This window comes from Hirundo rustica, chromosome 12, assembly GCF_015227805.2.
Source record: "Hirundo rustica isolate bHirRus1 chromosome 12, bHirRus1.pri.v3, whole genome shotgun sequence".
Classification (NCBI taxonomy): Eukaryota; Metazoa; Chordata; class Aves; order Passeriformes; family Hirundinidae; genus Hirundo; species Hirundo rustica.
Genome location: NC_053461.1, coordinates 1,977,112 through 1,999,869, shown reverse-complemented (window position 1 = coordinate 1,999,869; position 22,758 = coordinate 1,977,112). Strand labels below are relative to the sequence as shown.

Here is a 22,758-nt window from a genome sequence, read left to right as displayed (position 1 = left end):
GCTTCTCGAGCATCACAAACGACCCAGGAGCGCGGTCTGGGAAACCACCAGGACCGCCAAGGACCGCATCGCCCAGTTCAGCAGGAGCGTGATGCACAAAGAGCCCGGGCAGCGCAGCGCGGCGGGGACACGGCGGGGACACGGCACAGGGCGGGGACACAGCAGGGACACGGCACACGGCAGGGACACGGCAGGGACACGGCACACGGCAGGGACACGGCGGGGACACGGCGGGGACACGGCGGGGACAAGGCAGGGACACGGCACACGGCACACGGCAGGGACACGGCGGGGACACGGCAGGGACACGGCAGGGACACGGCACACGGCAGGGACACGGCGGGGACACGGCAGGGACACGGCAGGGACACGGCAGGGACACGGCAGGGACACGGCACAAGGCACACGGCACACGGCAGGGACACGGCGGGGACACGGCGGGGACACGGCAGGGACACGGCACACGGCAGGGACACGGCGGGGACACGGCAGGGACACGGGACACGGCGGGGACACGGCAGGGACACGGCAGGGACACGGCAGGGACACGGGACACGGCGGGGACACGGCGGGGACACGGCAGGGACACGGCAGGGACACGGCACACGGCAGGGGACACGGCAGGGGACACGGCAGGGACACGGGACACGGCGGGGACACGGCGGGGACACGGCAGGGACACGGCAGGGACACGGCACACGGCAGGGGACACGGCAGGGACACGGCAGGGGACACGGCAGGGACACGGGACACGGCAGGGACACGGCACACGGCAGGGGACACGGCAGGGGACACGGCAGGGACACGGCACACGGCAGGGACAGGGCAGGGACACGGCAGGGACACGGCAGGGACACGGGACACGGCGGGGACACGGCGGGGACACGGCAGGGACACGGCACACGGCAGGGACAGGGCAGGGACACGGCAGGGACACGGCAGGGACACGGGACACGGCGGGGACACGGCAGGGACACGGCACGGACACGGCAGGGACAGGACGGCTCCCCGCTCCCCCCGCACTGCCGGGACACCCGAGACCGCCCTTCCGTCCTACACCTCTCGCCCTTCTCCCACCTTGTGTGCCTTGCCCGTACCACACCAGAAAACAAACAAGCAAACAAATAAAATACAAGCGAGCAGCCGCCGCCCTCCCCTCGTTCCCCTGCTTTCCCTCCTTCCGAGGCCGGGGAGAATCGCCCAGCCATTGCTTCGCACCCTCGGCGAGGCTGCGAGACCCCATCCTCCGGGACGAGGGTGTGCGGGGCTCCATCCCCAGGGACGGGCGGGAGCGGGATCCCATCCCCAGCGCTCCGGGCCCGGCGGAACGTGCGGGATTCCATCGGGATCCCATCCCCAGCGCTCCGGGCCCGGCGGGACGTGCGGGATTCCATCGGGATCCCATCCCCAGCGCTCCGGGGGATGTGCGGGACTCCATCTCCCGGCGCTCCCGGCCGCGCCGCCCCGCAGTGCCGCGGGTGCCCATTGGTGGAGGCTCCCCCGCGGGCAGCCAATCAGCGCGCGGCTCCTTCAGCGGGACGCGGCGCTCCGGGGGCGATGCGCGGGGCCCGGTGGCAGCGCCATGGAGCTGGGGTAAGGAGCGGACGGGGCAGGGCCGCGCCGGCGGCGGGACGCGCTCGGGGAGAGACGGGCCCGGCCCCGCGCCAGGCGCGCAGTGCGGCCAGGGAGCGGCAGCGATCTGCGGGACAGAGCCGGGGCTTAGCGACCCTTGCCGTGGGGGGGCCTCGGGCCGGCTGTGGGAGGCGGTGGAGGGGGTGAGGTGCCCGGGCCGGCGCGTTCCGGCACAGCCAGGGCAGCGCGCAGCCTCCGCTTCCCCCGCTCCCCGCCGGCTGCGGCACAGAGCTGGAGTGCCCCGGTCTGAGGTGCCCCTTAGAAAGCTGCGTGCGGGCACGAACTGCGCTAGATGTCTTCGTTGTTAACATTTTTGTAATGAGATGTGAAGAGAAGGTGTTATTTGGAGCGCTTATCGTCGTGTTGGACTGTCCCAGCGAGCGGAAGAAAGAAAGAAAGGCAGTCGGGTGCTTCACATTGCCGCGGCTTTCTCTCCTCGTAAACGCTTATAACAGCGCTTGTTCCACTTGCAGAGGCGAATTTTTGTGCATGGAAGCACAACCAAAGGCTGTTTCCAGAACAGAGCCCCGCTCTGAGCAGCGCTGGCGTTCTGGGAGGCTCGGTTAGCGATTGGTGTAGCGCCCAGTTTATATTGTTGGATTATTAAATTGTTGAGGCGTACTGCTCTGTACAGTGAGACTGAGAGGCACCTTTAGTGTTAAAGATCTACTTTGCAACATGCTAACGCAGGTTTTTTTTCAGTATCAGTAAAACTATACTCTCTTCAAGACATGTTGATTTCTTTTTTTTAAGTAACTTCTCAAAACAGAGCTTGGGATGTGAAGGACCATCGGGAACAACAGCAAATACTCTGTTACAATTAAGTACAATTGTTCTTGTTATTAATGTAAAAATCGTATCGCTATCAGGTTACTTGATATCTCAGATTCCTCTCTCTCTCGTTTTGCAGTGATGGACTGAAGCTCAAAACTGAAGTGCTGGATGGAAAGCCTAGGCTAATTTTAGCTTCTTCTGGTATTTTTTAAAATTATTTATCTCAAGTAATGTTTAAAGCTTCTTGAAGTTAAACCTAATATCCAAGAGATACAGAGCTCAGCTTTTCTGAAATATTTTTCAGATTAGGAAGAATGTTTGTGCATTGTTATTTACAAGTCCTCTCTCTCACCAGCTCTATTTGGAACAGTTGGTTGATAATAAACTCTGAATAGTCTGTGCACGAGGGAACAGCTGGCAAATAGTCTCCACTGCTTACTTTGTCATTAAAATAAAAAGTGCTATTGTGTATCAACTGGCATAACTTGAACTTGATAATTTCTGTAACTTTATAGCACCTTACTTGACAGGATAAAAGAGGCTTAATAACTGCTTAATTTACACAGCATGACATCATTACCATCCCATTTTTAAAACAGATCCACTATTTGCAATTAACATTTTTCATTTTCAGTAAGCAGTTTATTTAGGCCAAATCTCACTACTACTGTCTGAGATATACTGGAGAAACCTGTGTTGGTCATTAAGTGTTAATAAATTCTATTTCAGTCATTTGTCAGACATATGTCTACACTAAACTCCATTTTTGTGATTTGTCAGACACACATTTCTATACAAGTCTACTTTTCGTAGCTGTTCTACGTGGTCAGGGTACAGCAATTCTCCATTCAATGCCATTTGAATTAAATTTCATTTTCTGCATTTACCAGGCAGCTGCCTAATGAGACATTATGTGGTGTTATGAGCCAGGAGGGAATTCCAGTGCTCTTCACAACCATCCTCAGCATCTTTGGCTGGGTAGGGGCAGTCTGTGTTCCAGAGTGCTCCAAGATAAAGCTTGTCTTGGGCTGGGAACTAGCCTTGAACAAGCAGTCTTTTCCAGAAATAACTTGCTTATATACTGATAGAAACAGCATTTCCTTGAATTCAATGCTGTCAGAAATTGCATCAAATTGTATTTGTTCTGAATTTTGGTTTCTGCACTGAAAAAAACACTGCTCCCATTCTTAGAAGCTAAAGCAGGATTATTCTGCAGTCACTTAACCTGCTACTGGATATAGTTTTTCTCTCTTACACAGCAAAAAAAAACAAAAACAAAAAAAAAAAAAAAAAAACAAAAACAAAAAAAAAAAAAAAAAAAAAAAAAACACAAAGAAAAATATCTATGCGTATAGGATTTCTTGAGTCCACATTGCCTCTATTAATATTAAAACATCCTTTAGTCATAAGTATTATATTGAATTCGGTACTTATTATTTTTGAGACTGCTACACCTTAATGCATCCTCTAGGATGCAAGTTAAAAGACTGAAGAGTAATTCAGAACAAAGGTGTGGGAGTAATGGAGACAAACAACATCATGGAACCAAAGAAGGCATTACCACAATGCCTGAAACAGTGAATAGCAGGGGAAGGTCAGACTGGCACAGTAATTTGATTAGATGTGTATAAAAACTATACAGGCATTTTTTTTCCCCATGAAATAGTTACTGAAATATATGTAACTTTTTTTCCAACATACTTTTGAAGTGTGCATACTAAAATAAGTTAAAAAAAGTAAAATAATCAGGGCAGATGGTGTGGGAAAAGTACTTTCCCCCGATTTAAAAAAATCAGATGAATATAATGTTTTACCAATTTCTTGAGATTGTTTTTCAGGATCAAGTTGTTACTAAATACTTCTTTCATATGTCTGTGTTTGTTTCCCAAAAGATAAATCAAGGCCTGCCATGAAGGTAAGTGTAAAGTTTTTAGAACACACAAATTCACTATTGGTTAAGAGAAAATTTGAGAAATTGAACTGTTTAAATACTTGTAATCAATTATATTTATGGAAGAAGAATATGTGCTTATGAGTCCCTTGTAACTTGAGAGACTTTTATTTCTTAGGTTTATAATTGCTGTTCAAAAGGACGAGTTCGAGTTTTGTGACTATTTTTACCTTTTCAAAATCCTTTCGTTTCCTTGGCCAAGAAGTTAGAGCAGCAGAGGGAATCATAAATCAGAACTTTCAGAGGCCTTACAGGAATTCTGCCAAAATAGAGATCTAAAGTGTGTTCAATTTCAGGTTTGACTGTACAGGTTGCCTCTGAGTAAACTCGAATGGGGTGGGTTTGGGAAGGAGAAAAAGCTGAAAAAGGTCCCAGTGCACGGGAAATAATTACAAGTGTACACCAAGGACCTTGGAAAGGATACATCTTTAGTTCAGAGTGGAAAAATCAAGACTGAAATCCTGCTGGCTGCATGGTGAAAACATGTACATTTGGAACCAGGCTTCAGAAACACTAAAGTAAAACAGGATTAATGTTTAATTCTTTTAAATGTCATGCTACCTGAAGTTATTATTTATACTGTCATTTTGAAATACTCAAATGCAGGTGCTGTGTCCTCTTGGAAAGTATTCCTGGTACTCATGAAGATATTTCATTAGCTTATACAGAGTTTCTACTGATGGAACAGAATTATTTTTGATTTCTGATTGTCGCATCAATCTTGTTTTCATTTGTTGCAAATGCATTTTTTTTTCCTTATTTAATAGATGATGAAATCTTTTTGCTTTAACAGATGGGTAATAAAGCCAGAGCACCTAAACAGGCATTGAGAATAAAGCACTCTGGGCTCATCTTGAGGCCAACACAAAATGCTTGTATCAAGCAGGAAAATGTAACAAAACCAAGGAGTGAATCAAGCTTATCCATAACAAAAGGTGAAAAACTGCACATTAATAAACACTCCTCACATGAAGCCAAAATTAAAGGTTACTCTTTGGTTTTCCAAAGAGGTAAGACAAACAGATACCCTGATTCAGAGGATCCTAGTATTGTGAAAAAAACTCCACACAAACCTCAAGCCCCGCATGTATCAGCTGAAGACTTGGAAAGTTTGGTGTGTTTAACACAAGCACAGCTTCAACAAATTTTGATGATTGTTAAAGAAGGAAGAAGCATCTCTGAGACTCCTAATGAAAAGCAAGAGGAAATTGGTAAGATACCAGCCATTGGATGCATTTGTTTCATGGAAACAGAGCGAAATGTGAAAGCTTAACTTTGAGTCGATAATTCAAGTTTATTTGCACATTGTAGAGATGTTACACTTTCATTGGATGGTCTCAGACAAAATAGCATTTGCCATTATGGATGTGACACTATTACTGTGAGGAACTAAGCATTTCAGAATTCTAACAGTAAAAAAGATTGTTTGATAGATTTCGGAAGAGCAAACCAGCAAGAAATGTTGTCACTGTTTCATGCAAAATAAGAACCATTTTACACTGGGGGAAAAACATAGAACTGCATTGTACCACTGCCCAAAGAGAAAAAACCCTTGTGGTTTGTGAAGAGCTCAGGCCTTCCTCTGTGTCTCCAGAGCACTTCTGCCATTTTCCTGTGGCCAAGGATGGATATGTGTCTCTTTGCCTAACTGGACTATTAGTGCTGAATAGTATTTTTCTTTTCCCCTCCCCAGTTCTTGAACTCAGAAGTGTAAGAAGTGTTGCTTATCTTCCTTTATGGCATCATTCCTCCTGTGGGTGGATCTGTGGAGGGGGTCAGCTTTTGCACCAAGAATAAGACATCCTGCAATTAATTAGAGTCCCAAACTCTGAGCCCTTAGCCAAGAATAAGTGATTACGAAGTCTAGCATTTTAAAAATAACCTGTGGAGGTGTAACTTAAGTGCCTTAACTATATAAACAGGGCTGAACACTTTGGTTAAATTTTGGGGAAACTTCAGCCTTCTGCTACTCTCGAAGTATTTACTCAAAGCTGAAGAAAGTTTAGTGGTTATATGTACATTTATACATATTTGTGTTCTACCACAGCTACTGATGATGCATCAGAGGAAAATATTATAGCATCACCCCAGAAAGACTGTGAAGCTCCAGATGAAGCAAACTCTGATTCAGGCAGGAAACAAGAAGCACATCCACAGCCAGGACAGAAAGTTATGTAGGTACATTTGTGCTATTGTGTACAAAAATTGTGTCTCCAATAAAGTTTCATATCATATGTTCTAAATAACATTGTTTATAAATTGCGGGCATGATATCTCTGGCTCTAAGAGATTTTAACCTGCTAGCAGCTGCTAACTTTTCCCAAAGCAAAAATTCCCGAGAAAGCTTCTCAAAACAATCTTGGCAAACAACTGTCCTTTCCCAAAGCGATCTTTCTCCAGCTGGTGTTTTGCTGTTTCTCCAGTTTCACCAGTGGGATTAGAGAGGTGCTGTTCCTATTCACCAATCATGTTGGGTCTGTATCAGAACACCTTACAAAAGGTGGTAAGAATTAGACAATAAAGCTTTTCCTATACTCTTTGCCTTCTGAAATATTTGGAGTCTCTCGTCTTTCTTTTGTGTCTTACAGCGACAATAAATACTAATTAAAAAGTTACCTGTAAAATTTAACAGATCAGCTTTCTAGATAAAAATCTTCCCCCTTCTTCCTTTTCTCTAGAAAGGATTTGTGGAAACCTGCTGACTTGTTTAGTACCTTGGGTGAAAGAGAAGGGGAGAAAGCCTTACTGGAATTTAAAAAGACCCAATGGAAGAAGGAATTAGGTATTTATGATGTATAAAATACATTTTTGATCAAGTTTTATTACACTCACGAAGCCAAGAAAGTTGATACTCCTTATGCCCTTTTAAATTTACTTATATCAGTACAGTTGCTACAAGTTGAAAAGTAAATAAGTCTCCAAGACAGATTAAGATTCTTGAATTTCAAAAGTTTATGCCAAGATTATATATTCTTGCAAAAAACCACTTCTTTGCCAATTAACTATTATTTCAAATAAATGTATTGTTATGCTTTGTACTTTAGGTGCTACTTGCCTGCAATTTTATCACAACCTGACAGTAGCTGACAGCCATTCCTGTTAAAATATCCATTTGTTTTTTAATGGGAACAGCATCACCCCAATCTACAAGCATGACTGAGTGTATGAAATTGCAGTCCAGCCCCATCACCAATCAAGGGGAATCTCTAGAAGAGACTTAAACTGTTTAATACAGTAGTAAATTGTCTGGAAAATTAAGCTTTTTACTATTCACATGGAGGAGTGCTGTGTTTTGTTTTGAACTTGGATGTAAACCATTTGGTTTCAAGGTTTAATTCTGCATAGTCCGTAGCTTCCATTATAGCTCCATTGGTTTTGATAATATTAAAGTAGTTCAAGACTGGTGTAACAAAATGGAGAGAGTTCATAGACTTGGTTATTTGTTAGTTTTTCCTGGGAAATTGTTACTCCAGTGTTTTTTAGGGAGTGTCTTCTTAGGGAGACTCCCCTGTTATTTCTGCATCCCTGGGCAGACACTCTTAAGAGCAAGGTCATGGCTGATTGGTGACAACTCTTATGTCCATTTCACAGTCCAAGTGATAGGGGAGACAGGCATTGCTGTGTTTTTCTTTTCTTTAACTGCTGAATGTTTGCAATAGGAACTCTTACTAGAGCTTCATTTTCTTTGTTTAAGATGAACAGGTAGCACTGAAGAAGAAACTGAAAGAAACTTTGGAGGGAGAAGTGGGTTATTTCTGGGCAAAACTTGGCAGTAATAAAACCCATAAAGTGGAAACACCTGACCCAGACCAGGTAAGGCTGTCAGTAAATACAAGAGCACAGTTTTCACAGCACTGTTGCCAAACAGTTTAACTTCTAATTCATAGAAGATTTTATTTTCTGTACCAATGCTCTAGAATCCAACATTGGTGGTGCTTTATGCCCTCTAAGGGCTGCAGCTCCCTGGTCCACACTTACTTGTTGCTCCAGTTTGTAACTTCTCAGCTTAAGATCTTTGTAGCAGGAACAACCCATTCCTGACTAAAAAGTATAAATCTTTTCTTGTTCTGTTTGGGGGAATAGTCTCAAATGTAATTCCTGGCTGTATAATTATATACATTGTTCATGAGCTCTCACATATATATTTGACTGCTTACATAATGAGCATCGCCATTATGACTAGCTTTTTTAAAAGCTGTCATTCTGAAAACACTGGTAGATAAATACATTGCATTCACAAGAGACTTGGCCAGTGAAACTCATTGCTGTTAAACAGTAGCTAGGGCTGTATCTGCTATCATTTCTTACAGCAAAAGCAAATTGCACTTTCTTGTGGCACATGCAGCATTCCTAGCAGTTTTGACTCTGTCCCATAAGAATTTGTGTCAGTCTACGTAATAAATAGCGGATAAAAGGTGTTTGGTTAACAAATTTGGGGTGAATTTAATGAACAGCAGTCTCTACAAGTAAAACAAGAATAGGTGAATGAAATAAGTCTCAAAATGGTCTGTTTATTTGCAGACAGTGTTTCCAGCTGGCTCAGTTCATGGCACTGAGGCAAACTCTGCCTGTACAGCTGCTTTAGCCACGGAGGCTGGTGGAGTTGCACGGAATGTTCCAAGAGCTCCAGCTGGGCACTCTTCTGATTTCAGTTCCTCTGACTTCCCAGCTGGCAGTTGCACAGCACTGGCTTTCAGGGTAAGAACTTAAGTGGCGTGCTGGGATTTTTTACTTATTTATTAACACCAAATGTTTGTCTCAAGAAATTCTTTTAAACCAGAATTCCCTAGACCTTTTTGCTGCGTATAAATGACTTTGTCTGAGTGAACGTTTACCAAAATACCAATGCTTTGAAGGCAGCACTTCCTTCAAGGCTGATGTGAAGAACAGTCCTAGAGCTGTGACATGCAGTATTAATTAGTTTTTAGTATGTGTTGAAGAAATAGAGAAATGGGAACCTGTATAAAATAAAAGATATTGATGGCAGAAGGTTCAAGGAGTAGGTCTTAAGTTATGGATGGCAGGCAGTGGCTGAATAAAGTTTGTTGTCAGATGGCATTGGAAGTTCCCAGTGCCACTGGAGCTTGTTAAATAATACAGAGATCCGTTCAGAAGCATGAACAGAAGAATGAAGGTGGTAGCTCCTTAATTTGAGACAGATCCCTGCTAATTAGATTGCAGTGCTGAATCTACCTGGAACACAGACTGAGCAGTGAACCATAGGAAAAAAAAGGGATTTCTGTTCATGATACAAGGAAGTAGGGTTTTCTGGAGTGAGAGGCTGATGGCTCGAGTTAGTAATAATCAGAATTTGTCTTTCTATTAGCAGTCAGACACTTGCTACTGTTACAAACTTATATCCTTTTTTTGTGCTAGAGAAAGGCCCAGTTTTGCTCACCAACCAAAGGCAGAGCTTTCTGCCAAGTCTTTATTATGTGGCTAGACAAGATACTCTAATTTTTTGCAGAAGAACTAGCAGTTATCTTATTTCAGGAAGCTGTGCCACAGGAGCGACCTTTTAGTGTTTTCAAACGTGAGCAACAGAAGAAGTGGCTTGAAGAGTTGGACAAGCAGAAGGAAGAAGCTAAACTACGAAAAATAGAAGAAAAACTTAATTTATCCAAGGTATCTGTGGTTTAGAGGGGCTTTTTGAAATAAGATAAGTCTTTCTCTGTTTTTGTTTTAAGAAATAAAAAATGTAATAAGTGAAGTGGCAACCAAGATGGAATTCTCTGCAGCATGCCCAGTTTTTCACCATAAGGATGCCCTTACTGAACATAGAGCCAGTGGCTGTTCAGTATTTCAGTGTCTGGTGTGTTAGAGGGCTTGCTGCAGGGATGGAGACAGTTGTAGAAGCATCACTGAAAATCAGGGAGAAAATAAAACCCTCTAGCACTGTATTTGAAGTAATAGAGAATCAGGCATTACTTTTTTTTTTTCTGGCCAGGATGTATCAAGGAAAATATTCCAAACACAGATGTTTTTGCAGGATTTTTCCCCCAAACTCTACAGTCAAAACCCATGGAGATGCACTGTTTTAAAGTTGAGCAGCCCTCAGTATTCAGTTTCCCATTTGATCTGAGTCTCCTCTCCTCCAATGTTAATTTTCATTTTTATCAGTCCTTTCCAGACCAGATGTCTCCCGTTCTGCCAGAGGCAGCATCTGAGGGTGGAGCTTCATAGGTGGCCACTGATGTTTTGTTGATGTTCCAATGGCCTTTTATCTTTCTGGGTATCTTTGGGCTACTCCCATTCTGTTGGCATGTGCAGCCCATCTCCTTAGAGTGATGCTACATCTCCTAAAAAAACTAAAGAAAGTTCCTTTCCCCAAGGCAAAGTCAAGTCAAGCCTAACTAGAGAGACAGAATAAAAATTTAAAAGTTCTATTGTTTCCAACAGTAGGACTATACTTTCTTTGTCTTTTCAACCATGTGTAGAAGCACTTGGGTTTGTGAGGTGGTATAGAGGCCGTTGCTAGACACTTCAGAAAAAGAAAATTTGCGTAGACTACAGGAGGTGAGAAAAAACGAGTACAATGTGTCACAGTGATACTAAAATCCTGTTTCTAAAAGTTTTTTTTTTTTTAATACACAAACACATTCATTAAACTTTTTAAAAGTTAAAAAGCAAGCACTTCTCCAGAAAGTATATAAAGAAAATAGCCTTACCTTTTGCTGCCAGGAGTGGTTACAGACCTACACACAACACAGATCTTGTCTTTTCCCAAGCTGCTGAAGGGATCAGGCTTCCTGTCTAAACTGAGTCTTTTAACTGTGAAGGGAACACAGCTGGGAAAGGTTTCTTCATTAGCTGCCTTGTTGTTAATTGGGTAGGTGTGCTGTGGAAGGAGGGCTGCAGGCACTGGGGAGTGACTTTTTCCTTTTTTTCATGAGAATGTAGTAGCAATATGTTTGTGCTGTCCAGGTATGGATCAGCATTATCATCTGTGATCTGACTTGCATTTTAAGTAACTGAGACACTTCTCTTCTCACTTAAGGAATTAACTGCTGTTTGCATCGTAGCTTTTCAAATGTACAAAACGTGCATTGTCTGTTTTATTAACCACACTTTATAGAAACAGTGTAACTGAATGCTTTTGCCTCTTGTTTTTGTTCTTTTGTTGGTTTGTTGTTGTTGCTTGATTAGGCAGAGGAGCATGACAGATGGGAAATGCATTTTGATTCTTTTAAGAACCACTTCAATGCTAATGCACAGCACTCCTTAAATGGAATGCACAGAAAGCCTGAAAGTCTTCAGGACCCGACTGCTCTCCTTCACCCTCTGTCACCTGCAGCTTTGGGCAACCTCATGCCCTTACAGATGGGAACTGCAGAAAAAGCTGCTAAAAATGGTGCTTTGGAGCAAAGTCAGAGAGTCAGGTGAGTGAGCTTTGTAAGGGTAATTATTTTCACGGTACATTTCTGGTACCTCCTCAGAAATTAAGGGGAAAAAAACAATCCCTTGCATTCATTTGACTTTTGCTTTTTTTTCAAGTACCTGTTGTTTCATTATTGAAAGACACAAGTGCTGCCGTTGTTTATTACTGAAATTTACTGCAAATAACCTTACCTCGTCGTTAATGAGAAGGATTTCATAATCTAGGAATTAATTTATATATTCATTTAAAATTAACATAACAGGATAACCTCAATATGAAAACGAAGTCTAACTGATTCTAATTAAGAAAGGCTTAAGGATTATCTTTTAATGATTGAAACCATTGCCATGCCCCTTTGTTCACAGCTTCCTCCGTTCCATGACGGCTCTGCTGGACCCTGCACAGATTGAGGAGAGGGACAGGAGGCGGCAGAAGCAGTTGGAACATCAGGTGGACTTTGGTTTTAAAGCCTCACACTTTTTAATAAGAAGAAAGCATGAAATGTCTTATGAATAAAGCATGAGATTTAATACCAGAACCCAGGGAGGCACTCGACTTTTACGCTTGAGATGACATATGCATTGTTTGGCAGTATTTCCTTCAGTCAGACTCTGCAGTTCTCTTTCAGTATTTGCATGAGATTATTGCATTTCTGTAACCGAATTCTTGCCTCAAAAAATGTACCCTTCAGTCTTCAGAGCTCTAGCAGGTTTGTGTGCACTTTCCTTCAGTCTCCACTGTTACAAGGAAGAGAAATCTGATATTTACAGACTCCCACCCCATCACCTTTTAGTTTTTTCTCTGCTTTACTGACATTTACCTAAGCTCTGTGGTACCCTAACAGTGTGTGTCTGCACGCTGGTGTCTCTAGCACGGTGTGAAGAAGTGTCAGTATAAATGTAGAGACTGTTCTGCTGGATCAAACCCCTGGATTACTGTAGTGCATCAGGTGAAAATCAGGCCTTCATCCCTTTACAAGAAAAAAAAAAAAAAAAGTATTTTCTAAAACATAAAAAGCTCCTTTTTTCTATTTGAGTATGTCAGTCAGCTCGATTGGGCTGGTGGTTTTCCAGAAACAAAATTATCTTCAGGTTGTTTTGGTTTTTTTTCGCTTGTCCAAATCCAATTCTGCGCATACACAAAAATATACTAATAAATACCTTACAGTACATTAATGTTAAATCTTTCACTTTGCCCTTTTTTTTTTTTTACGGATCCTGCCAGAAAGCAATAATGGCTCAGGTGGAAGAAAAACGGAAGAAGAAACAACTGGAGGAAGAGCAGAGAAAATGGGAAGAGCAACAGGAAGAACTGCGCCTGGCACGAGAAAAAGCACAACTGCAGAAACAGTTTGAAGAGGAAATGCTCGCACAAAAACAAAAGGAGGTGGGGTTTGCATCATATTTAGTGCAGAGAGTCAGTGATAACACTGAATTTTGAGGAAAGTAGTTCTTTGTTCCTCTCTTGTAAAATTTTCCCCGTCATTCTGAAAAAGAAAACTATCCAAAATGGAGATATTTGAAACCAGAAATCTGCTTTCTTAATTAATAAATGTACAACATCATACAAGAATAAGTCCAGATTCTCTTTTTTAACAAGGGCCTTTTCAGGAAGGGAAATTATAAGAACTGGCTAATATAGAAATGTAGTTTCGAATAGTGCAGAAACAACTGTTTTAAAAATGCAAATTTAAAATTAAAAAATACCTCAAAGTATATGATCCAATTATTGTAATTGGTAACTTGATGCTTTTAAGGTGCTTCAGTACCACGAAGTTCATCTGAGTGAATGTGGTTTCAGTCTGAATTAAAGACTTCTTAGGAATAGTCTGGAAAAGGCATTTTAAAAGTCATTCAGGTTCTCCATTTTTCCCCTGTGGAGCTGTTGCTGGGCTTTATGCAGTGCTTTCATATAAAAGCTAAACCAAAGGTACATTTTCACCTTTGGTAAATACAGGTTTTGCATTTCTGTCTCTCCTTTAACCTCTGTGGAAGGTTGAACACTTGGTCTGGTGTTTCATTCTTCCTTTTGGCACAGTAGAGCTATTACTGTTTGCTGCTTCTTTGGAACAGTAGCAGATTCCATGGTGTTAAAAGACAAGGCGATTCCAGAAACAGTCTTCTCCAAAGCCTGCAGAAATTTGGAATCCTGATTTCTCTGCATTTTCTGGATGGAAATGTGCAGCATCTGCCTGTAGATGCTTGAACGGACTGGTTCAACCTGGGGAAAGTCATCCTCCTCGGGAATTGCTCAGCTCCTTTGAGACATGTGACAGCACCCGTTGTTCTTTCCAACTGCAGGAGAGAGTGGGATCAGCTGCTAATAACAGTTGGGAAATGAGAGTTTCCTTGGCCCAGTCTCCTGCACCTTGAACCCACTGAGTCAGGGAATTGGAAGCCCCTAACATTTGCTGGGGAGCTTTTACTGTCTCCTTTCTATGCAAGTAGGACCAGGGTGGGGTTTATTACTCTTCTTTAGGCTCCTTTTATTTCATTAAACCACATGTTACAGGAAGTCACAGATGGCTGACATCAGATGGCACCTAGAAAAGACGAGTTTATTAGAAGGGAAATAAATATCCAGATAATTTGGAGGATCTAAATGCTCACTTTTTAATGCTAAGACTGAAGAGCTTTCATTAGTACAGCAAATGTTCTGAATTTAATAATCATAGAAATTATAGGTTACATACTGTACTTACTTAACTAGTTTTAGTTTTGAAAAAAAAAAAACTTTCCCTAAATAAAAATACATATAAACCTCAAGGATTATATGGTGATTAAATAATCCAATTGATTTTAGTCTCAAAATAAATAATCACGTATTCTTTTTAAGGAACTTGTAACTCTTAAAGCCAGAGAGTTTTATCAGACAATGGAGAAAGCTCAGGAATTATCCCAGGGATCAAAACAAGAACAGCACACTCCAGACTTGGCTCAGAAGGCACATGACATTTCAGCACTTCAGAACAGTCTTGCTGGTGGCAAGTGTAAGTCTCACAGTTTGCCTGTTCCTTTGGTGGTTGAAATCTGGTTGTTTCTGGGATTGGGGTGGGGTATTTCGGTTTTTGTTTCCCTGTCTGCATTTGGGTTACAAACCAAATTTCACTGTGATTTATTTACTTTTCAAACAAATACAAGCGTTAACTCCTATGGAGAATATTGTGTTTTAGTAAGTGTCAGATACTGTATTACATAAAGGAAGAAATGCAGAGATATTGGCAGGAATGCACAGGAATATTCAGACCTGTGTGCTGCCAGATTTCCAGTGGAAAATGGAGAGTACTGGGATTTGGAACCAGAGTTCAGTATCGCTCTGAGCTCTAAACCACAACAGCCTGCTAACTCTGTAGCATGGTTTAAATTGAATACAGGTTACTAAATGGAGCAACTTTGCCACTTTTCAGGTGATACAGGGTTTGAAAACGGTAATTGTGGCATTTCAGCACAAAGTTCTGATTTCCCAGCTGGTGTGGAGAGTCCCCCTGAGCAGCAGGCTGCTCCTTGGAAGGACAGCGCCGTGCAAACAGGTACAGAGCCACAGCTGGCTCCTCCACACGGGCAGGGAGAGCTGTTCGTGAGCCTGACCACTCCTACAAGGAAAAACGCTAGACGGTCACGTTGGTGTGTTACAGTGTAGCACTTTATTCCTCTGTTTATCGCTATTTATTCTTCTAAATAAATGATATCTCTGTAGAGTTGCTGCCTACCAGCTACAAATCCCATAGTCAGGAATATAGTGTCAACTTTGGATCACAAGCCACGTAGGCCCAAATTTTTTAAGTAACTTGATTTGGTTCTCTGGTCTTTTGTGTTTTATCCCTTCCTCACTGAGTTTGCTTCTACAGGTCCTATCTATCTTCCACAGGAAAAAAAAAATAATTAAAAAAATTATTATCTGGATATCTAAATAGATAAAACTGTAGCAGCCATTTTTAAAATAAAATAACCAGTGGTAGATTGACACATATACAAAAGTCAACCAAGTCATTTGAATAGCTCAGACTTGGATTTAAAATTCTTTTTTTTTTTTTTTTTTTTAGATTGCTTTAATACTTCAGCATACACTGAGCCAGCTGAAGAAAGGACCGTGTGTTGTGAATCACCTGATATTTCTGTGGAATATAAAGAAGCCTCTAATGGCAAAAAATACCAGAAGGAAATGCAGTATATGGATAAAAATAAACTTACAGGAAAGGAGACTGGTGGTGTTTATAGTGATCTATATGAGCAATATGCAAGAAAAGAAAGACACATGAAATCTTCAGAAAAATACAGCAAAAGACCTGACTGGAACATAAACAAGCCTGGGAAAAGATACATTCCAGCCTCAGAAAGGTACCCTAAAGCACTACAGAAAGAGAGGGAGGAGAGCAGAGTGCGCCGCCAAATGGAGCTGCTGCAGCTGGTGGAAAGGAACAGCCCCGGGCAGCTGAGTGCACGAACGGGGAGGCACTCCTCAGCCTGGGCTCGCTCACCTCGGCGAGAAACAGCTGCCAGGAGCAAGGGCCTCCGGGCCAGAAAGGTGCGGCACTGTCGGGCCTTCTCTGAAGGCTCTTGTTCCTCACAGTTGTACTTGGGTGGGGATTCAGTTACTGAAATTCTCCTATGGCTCATCCTTATGTCTGCACTCTGCTGTTCATCAGGAGCAGAAGAGCATATTCAGATTTTGTGACTGCGTTTTTACGGTTGTTTCGGTCTTCCAAAGCGTCGATTCCTTTTCATTGCCTCACTAACACTGACTTATGATGTAGACAGAGAGCTTGATTGCAAGCAGCGTGCAGGGCACGGTGACATCACTGACTTGCTTTTTTTGCCCAGTCACTGTGGTGTGCTGACAGGTGAGGTACAGCAGTGCCAACATTTATTTCTGCAAAGAATGTGGGTTGCCACACAAATGCATCCTTCTTAGTGGAGTCATTCTCCATTTGCAGTAAGCGTTACATCAGTAGAGCTTGTGGCTGGGAAAAAGTCTTTTAAAGAAAATACTATCAAATATATTCTTGACTTCGCTTACTCTCTGTATGCGTAAACACCTCACTTTTTCACACCTTCAAACAGCAAAACTCTGGACCTTTCCTTTAATATGTGGGATTGAACATTTCAGGTTTATACCAAGGACATAGGAAAACATAGGTAATATTTTTGATAGTGCTTAGAGCTGCCAAAGACAGAAAATTGAAGCAAATCTTCATGTAATTTGTTAATTGATTTCATGGGAACTACAAGTCTCTTAAATGCAAATCTTTCTCCTGAACCCAGGTCAAACAGTTCTTTTGGAATTTCAGATAAACTTTCTCTGAAAAAATCAAAGCTTCTAATATAAAAAAACCGTGGAGATTTTTTGTTTTACTTTTGACTTCTTTGGTTTTTTTCCCAGGAAGAAAAATTTCATAAGAATCACTTGAATGACGAAAGGTACGTCAATGCTCTGCATTAATGAAATATAGAAATACATTATTACTGAAATGCACGTGCTTTTCTTTCCTGATTTTTTTAAAAAATTAGGATGTATCTTAATTGTCTACTCTTAAAAATACCCAAGACCATACAGACCGCAGGTATAAAAGCAGAGTTAACGAACGAAAATCCTGTCCTCCAAAGATTCTTTGTCTCCGTTATTTGAGAAAAAATCACATTATTGAAGCGTTCTCTGGGCTTTTTTCTAACTTCAGCTCTGCATCGCCGCGTGTTCCAGCAGTTAGGAGCAGATTACTCCAAGTGCAACGCAGACAGACGCAGGCATCTCCTTTCCTGGTGCAGGAGCAGCAGGGTGGAAGCGAGGAGGAGGCGCGGGCGGACCCCGGGCAGAGGAGCCCTCCCTCGGCGCAGTTTGTGCCCTACGTGCGGACACGGGAGGTTTATTGCCTGCCCCCAGAGGCGCCGCTGAGCCAGCCCTCGACACAGCAGCCCCACGGTACCGCCGAGATTCAGGGAGAGGAGAAATGTTCCAGCCGCTTCCATCGGAGCGCTGCAGCTTTAGCCGGCTTCGTATTTCGTGCGGTGATCTCTCTGTGTCACAGCAGTGCACAGAAAGGCTGTGCTGCCAGATTGGAGTCGGCATTAAAATAAAAAATAACAAACAGCAAAGTTCGAAAAATTCGGAAAAGCGAGGAAAAAGCTATGAGCAGTTTTTTTTGTTTGTTCACCTTTCATGAAGCACGGTTGCGCTTCTTGCGTTACTTTACGGAGGTTGGGGGTTAGGGATCTAAGCGTTTGATTTAAAAATAGAGATTATAATCTTGATAGCAGCCAAGCCCTGATTTTTACAAACTTTCAAAATCTGCTGCTTCAAAATTAAAAGGAAATTAATAAAGAGCTTTAGTAACTGATCTGATATACATTTACTTCCAGATTCTTACCAAATGCCGCGACAGATTTTTAGCTCAGATCACATTAGAGATCCTCTTCTAAATCCTGATGCAGTTCCAATCAGAGAGAGGCAAGAAGAAATTCTCAAAGGATTGTCAAAATTACGACAGGTAAGCAAAAATTTGTTGGATATCTGTGCATGTGTATATATATATACTGAAGTAAAAATTATCATTACCTTTAATTCGATTTCCATCATTTGATTTATGTTTTGAGCCCTGACCTCTACTTTTTTTCCATTTTACTAATTTTGTCACGTGTTGCTTCCACTCTTGGACAGCCCTTAGAGAGAGAATATGGACTCCTTAGTCCTTAAATCAGCTATGAAACAGTGAAGTGCCTGAGCAAACTTGAAACCAAGAGAAATTACTTTGGTTTGGCGTCCAGGTATCTGTGGTTAGGGTTGTTTACAGGGAATGTATCAGTTTTAAAAGAACAGATTTTTAACACAACTCTAGAACCTTGTTAATGAGGTTTTCCCTCTGCAGTTCCCAGGTGTGGAAAAGTTGTGACCCAAGAACACTGAAAGGCCAGTTTCTAACAGCTTCTGTGAGAAACGAAGCCCGCTCCTTAAATTTTTAAGGCTTGTAATAAATTATAGTAAGGGACAAAACATAAAGCAAAAGCTACAGGCAAAACCAGTGGAACACCGCCTTTCTCAGCCTGCAGTCTTTCATACTGTTGCAGTTGCATTACCTCCTCAGACGATTTGGCAAATATATTTTGAGCTCGTTGGCTACAATCTTCACAGTGGCTTCAAATTTTCACAGTGTTTGCACAATTCGATAGTTGCAGATGTTGGCAGTCCGGGGTGGTCTTCTGATGCCACTTTTGGGCTTGGTTCTTTTCCTTTTATGGTCTTCTGCTCTCTGCTTATGCTATCTTGGAGATACATTTTGCAAACACATCTTAAAATACATCTTTCGCAAGCCCGCTTTACATCCTGTTAAAACCCTGCTTCCCCATTTACACTGCCCACAAGCAATTACAGATTTAACATACTTAAAAAGCAGCTTAAAACTTAACATAATTATTTGCAAGCAACTGCAATTTTATAATTAAAGCAAATAAATTGCAGCAAAAGCCAACTACTCCGTAGCCGTTTATAACCCCTCCCCCATTGGTTTCACTGGATCTGGTCTTCCCCACTGCTCATTAACATTTTTGTTAAATATCTACACCTGTTAAGTATTTTGGCTTCTGATCCAAAGGAACCTACTCCACAGCAGGTACTGTGAAGACACCTTTACTGGTGCCAGGAGCATGCAGGGTCAGCTCCCCCATCTGCACATCCCGCTGTTGTTCATTTCACACCAGCTTTTATATTTGTACAGATCTGACACCAGTCCCTGCCCCTTACTTGTCTTGGGGCCCCAGATCTCGGGGTTGGGCCTTACATAACTTGTGGTTTCCTTATCTTCAGCTTACAAATACAACACACCACTCCAGTCTGACCAACATAAATAACTGCATCTTCCTTTGTGACACAAGATCTGCATGTTAGACTTAAGGGCCACCTCCACCACCACCTCCACCTACTTCACTGATTACACTCTAGTTCCATATCTGTTCTAGCAGAACCTATGACTTTGCATGTCCACTGTTTTCCACCGGTACTTTGGGAGTTTTCACTGTCAGCTGGCCAGGGCTAGGTCCTTGTTTGGGAAGCAGACTTTGCAATGGCCCCATGATCTGGTTCACCTTGTTGAGACAAGCTCATGTTCTGTATTTCGCTTCACTTGCCAGTGGCATTTTGCTCAAGAGTGAAGCCACATTCAAGGTACACTTTGATCCTTGTGCTTGCTGAGGATACAGAAGCCGTGGTTATTTAAACAGGTTAAACTTGGCAAGCTTAGAGAAGCCACATGATCCTACAGTCAATTTTGCAGTGGCTAAACAATAACAATAAGATTACTCTTCCAGTGGATCCTGGCTCTGCAACAGAGCTAACTAAAACCATGTGGAGTTCCTTTTTAAATACCCTGCCAGCTGCAGAAAGCATTTAGGACATGAATTGTTCAATTTCAGTATATCTTTTATACCTAAGTATTGTGTACTCCTCCTGATTTACAGATGACACCCGTTTTGCACCAGTTATTTCACTGAGAAAGAATGAATAGTGTAGGATTTTATCTGAAATACAAAAAGCTGAGTTTTCTGTTTCAGAAAGATTATCTAGTCTTACTCTTTTACATTTATATATACATATATAGAGTGGATTGATAGTTTCAGACTACGTACATATATATCTATATTTACAACATATTTAGTCATTGTTTTGTCTGGGGGAATTCACATAATAGTCACATAATTTTGACCAGTCTTTAGTCTTTGAGCTCCACCGTGATACCTACAGCTGGGCTGGTGCAGTGAGAGCCCAGTGGGACTGGCTGACCAGGGAAAAGAGATGGCAAAGGGAGGGTGAGGGTGAGTCTGTCACTGCATTTGCTACAAGACAGCAAATCTCTTCCTGTGTCTCAGGTCACAGCAGGAATAGGAGCTAGCAACAGACTCACTTCCCTCACTGAAATCAAAAGTCAGTGGATAAGCTGAGCAGTGTGAATTATTTGTGAAAAAGAAGGGCCAGAGTTTAAGAAAGTGGAGCACACCCCCCTGAGCCCCAGGTCAGTACTACCAGAGCACCCCACTGTTCTGGGGCAGCAGGAGCGCTGCCGAGGGCTGCAGCTGACAAGGGCTGGGTGGGGACACACCCCACGGCTCCCTGGGGAGTTTCCCACTGCTGAGCACCTTTCCAGTACCTGTGCAACCCATGTGATAAACACCAAGCTGCCAGCTTTCGGGGTTCCTTGTTCCTCAGCTCTTGGTTTATTTAGGGCAGTTTATTTTATAAGCTGGTTTTGTGCCGTGCTTCTAAACGCAAAAAAATGCTCTGTAAAAATAGCAATTATTGACACAGAGACTGAAAACACTGACCCATTAACAGAAATAAACAGATCCTGATGATCAATTAGAAAGCAATTCATCAAGTGACTGAAAGTAGGCAGCTGCTGCCTTAGAAGGAGCCAAATTGGAGTCTTACAGGCTGCCTTGCTGACTTTCCTTTGGTGCCACCAGGAATCTCTGTCTAAATTGCTGCAGGAGCTGCTGCCTTGCACTGTGTCTGTACTGAGCTGTGCCAGCAGCCTGTAACTCTTGAGAAAGGCCTTGTAACTGAGAAAAAAATATTAACTTTTCTTTCTTAAAAGACAAACTTCCGTGGTACAGAATTATTTCTGACAAGTCTAAACTAGATGGAGAGCAAGGGGCCAGATGTATCAATATACATGATCCTGCTAATTACAGTAAAAATACTTATGTTTAATTTATGCGTGTACTTGACATAGTTCTAGCATGTATGACTTGATAGACAAGGATACATTTCCAGGAGGGTTTTTTGTGACAAATTTTCTGTCATCAGTACTTACAAGAACCACTGACACAGCAGGAACCTTGAAGCTTTCGACAGTTAATCTGTGTATCCTGGAATGTCTGGCACTGATCCAGTGGCACTGCTGCCCTTGCTCTGGAGTACAGTTTGTGTTAAGGCTAAAAGCCAGTGCCCCTCAGGGTTTGGGTTCATACAAGAATTCACTGCAATACTGCAAATGCAGAGGGATGAGAAAGTTCCATTTCACACAGTGCAAAACTCCTTTTTCCCTCTGCGTGGTGATCCCTGGAAACTGGCCTGGCTCCCACTCCTGTCACACTTGAATGCTGCTGAAGTTCCCTCTCCCCTGAGTCTATGAGGCTGTAATGTTTTTTCTGAAGTTGTGTACTTAAAAACCATTGGGTCTTAACAAGGAAATTGTTTTTAACTCTGAAACAATGGCAATTCATTAGTTCAGGCTGCCTGAAGAAGACAGAACATTCACATTTATATTTATTTCAGGGCCTCCTGCAGAAGCAGAAGGAGCTGGAGAACACTCTGATTCCCATTGTAGCTCAAGAGAACTTCATGCCACCGTTTTGAGAGGTGCCTATGAATGTTCTGAATGTGGAAATGCACAGCACTTTGCTACTGTAATTAACTATGAAGCACCTCTTTTTTATGAAAATTAAATTATGAGAATTTTGATAGACTGTGGGGTTATGTTATTTTAAACTTACGATGGTTTGTCTGTTTAGAATGGTTTTCATGCTACCTGAAGGCATGTGTCCATTTAATACAAACAACCAAAAACATGGAAGTGAACTAGGGGTCACTTCAAAAACATGGGGTTTTGTAGAACTCAGTGTGAATTTTGATAAATAAAAAGATTAAGATGTATTCTGAATGGTTTTAGTCATTTTTGTTGGCATTTTAAACTATACAAAGCTGCTTGTATTTCAATATTCAGCCACCTTTTAGGCTTATACGGTGAATATCAACTCAAGTACTCCCAGATTCTAAGACCACAGTTCATGACACAATCTGCTACAATTCATTGATAAAAGGGAGGGGTTTTTTTCCGTTTGCTTTGTTTGTTTGTTTGTGTGCTTTTTCTTCAGAAAAAATTACTCGCCATGTTTGGGGGGAGGTTAACAAGTGCTGCACTAATGTGGTACTGGTTCTTAACCTGAATAAATCAATCCACTGTTTATGCAGGGAAAGAATCAACTTTAGGCAAAAGTTTATGGGTTTTGTTTGGTTTTTAAAACTGCCCTTTTTAAGC

General features: G+C 42.3%; 2 protein-coding genes across 7 annotated transcripts in view; one reads left to right on the top strand and one right to left on the bottom strand.

Annotated features, from left to right (window-relative positions):
- The first annotated feature begins 1,530 nt into the window (after positions 1-1,530).
- Positions 1,531-22,628, top strand: CCDC66 (coiled-coil domain containing 66). 5 transcript variants are annotated; one of them, XR_005702863.2, is made up of 20 exons: positions 1,531-1,593; positions 2,543-2,607; positions 4,299-4,321; positions 5,151-5,568; positions 6,405-6,531; positions 7,036-7,139; positions 8,052-8,170; positions 8,879-9,055; positions 9,851-9,982; positions 11,504-11,736; positions 12,101-12,185; positions 12,960-13,121; positions 14,571-14,724; positions 15,142-15,264; positions 15,778-16,259; positions 17,115-17,152; positions 17,410-17,651; positions 18,089-18,216; positions 20,588-20,730; positions 21,996-22,628. XR_005702863.2 is itself a non-coding variant. In XM_040076465.2 (19 exons), exons 1-19 carry the CDS (start codon positions 1,583-1,585, stop codon positions 22,074-22,076), a joined length of 2,904 nt encoding a protein of 967 aa, XP_039932399.1. In that variant the 5' UTR covers positions 1,531-1,582; the 3' UTR covers positions 22,077-22,626. The 5 variants fall into 5 exon arrangements, 4 of the variants coding, with proteins under 4 accessions (XP_039932399.1, XP_039932403.1, XP_058278244.1 ...); XM_040076465.2 differs by lacking the exon at positions 20,588-20,730 and having other exon boundaries at positions 21,996-22,626; XM_040076469.2 differs by lacking the exon at positions 20,588-20,730 and having other exon boundaries at positions 1,573-1,593; positions 4,233-4,321; positions 21,996-22,626.
- Positions 14,214-22,758, bottom strand: part of TASOR (transcription activation suppressor) — a 33,434-nt gene continuing 24,889 nt past the window's right edge. Inside the window, exon 23 of one of the 2 annotated variants that reach the window (XM_040076464.2) lies at positions 14,214-14,277. In XM_040076464.2, coding sequence (XP_039932398.1) covers positions 14,267-14,277 — 11 coding nt within the window. In that variant the 3' untranslated portion in view covers positions 14,214-14,266. Of the gene's footprint in view, positions 14,278-20,876; positions 20,997-22,758 lie in introns of those variants that run through there. The other variant, XR_005702862.2, reaches the window with a different exon arrangement.

What these genes read in the sequence shown, in the direction of transcription:
- CCDC66 (XM_040076465.2), top strand. An exon ending in CCAATGGAAGAAGGAATTAG is followed by an intron (nt 7,140 to 8,051) that starts GTATTTATGATG and finishes TCTTTGTTTAAG; the next exon opens with ATGAACAGGTAGCACTGAAG. An exon ending in TCGCACAAAAACAAAAGGAG is followed by an intron (nt 13,122 to 14,570) that starts GTGGGGTTTGCA and finishes ATTCTTTTTAAG; the next exon opens with GAACTTGTAACTCTTAAAGC.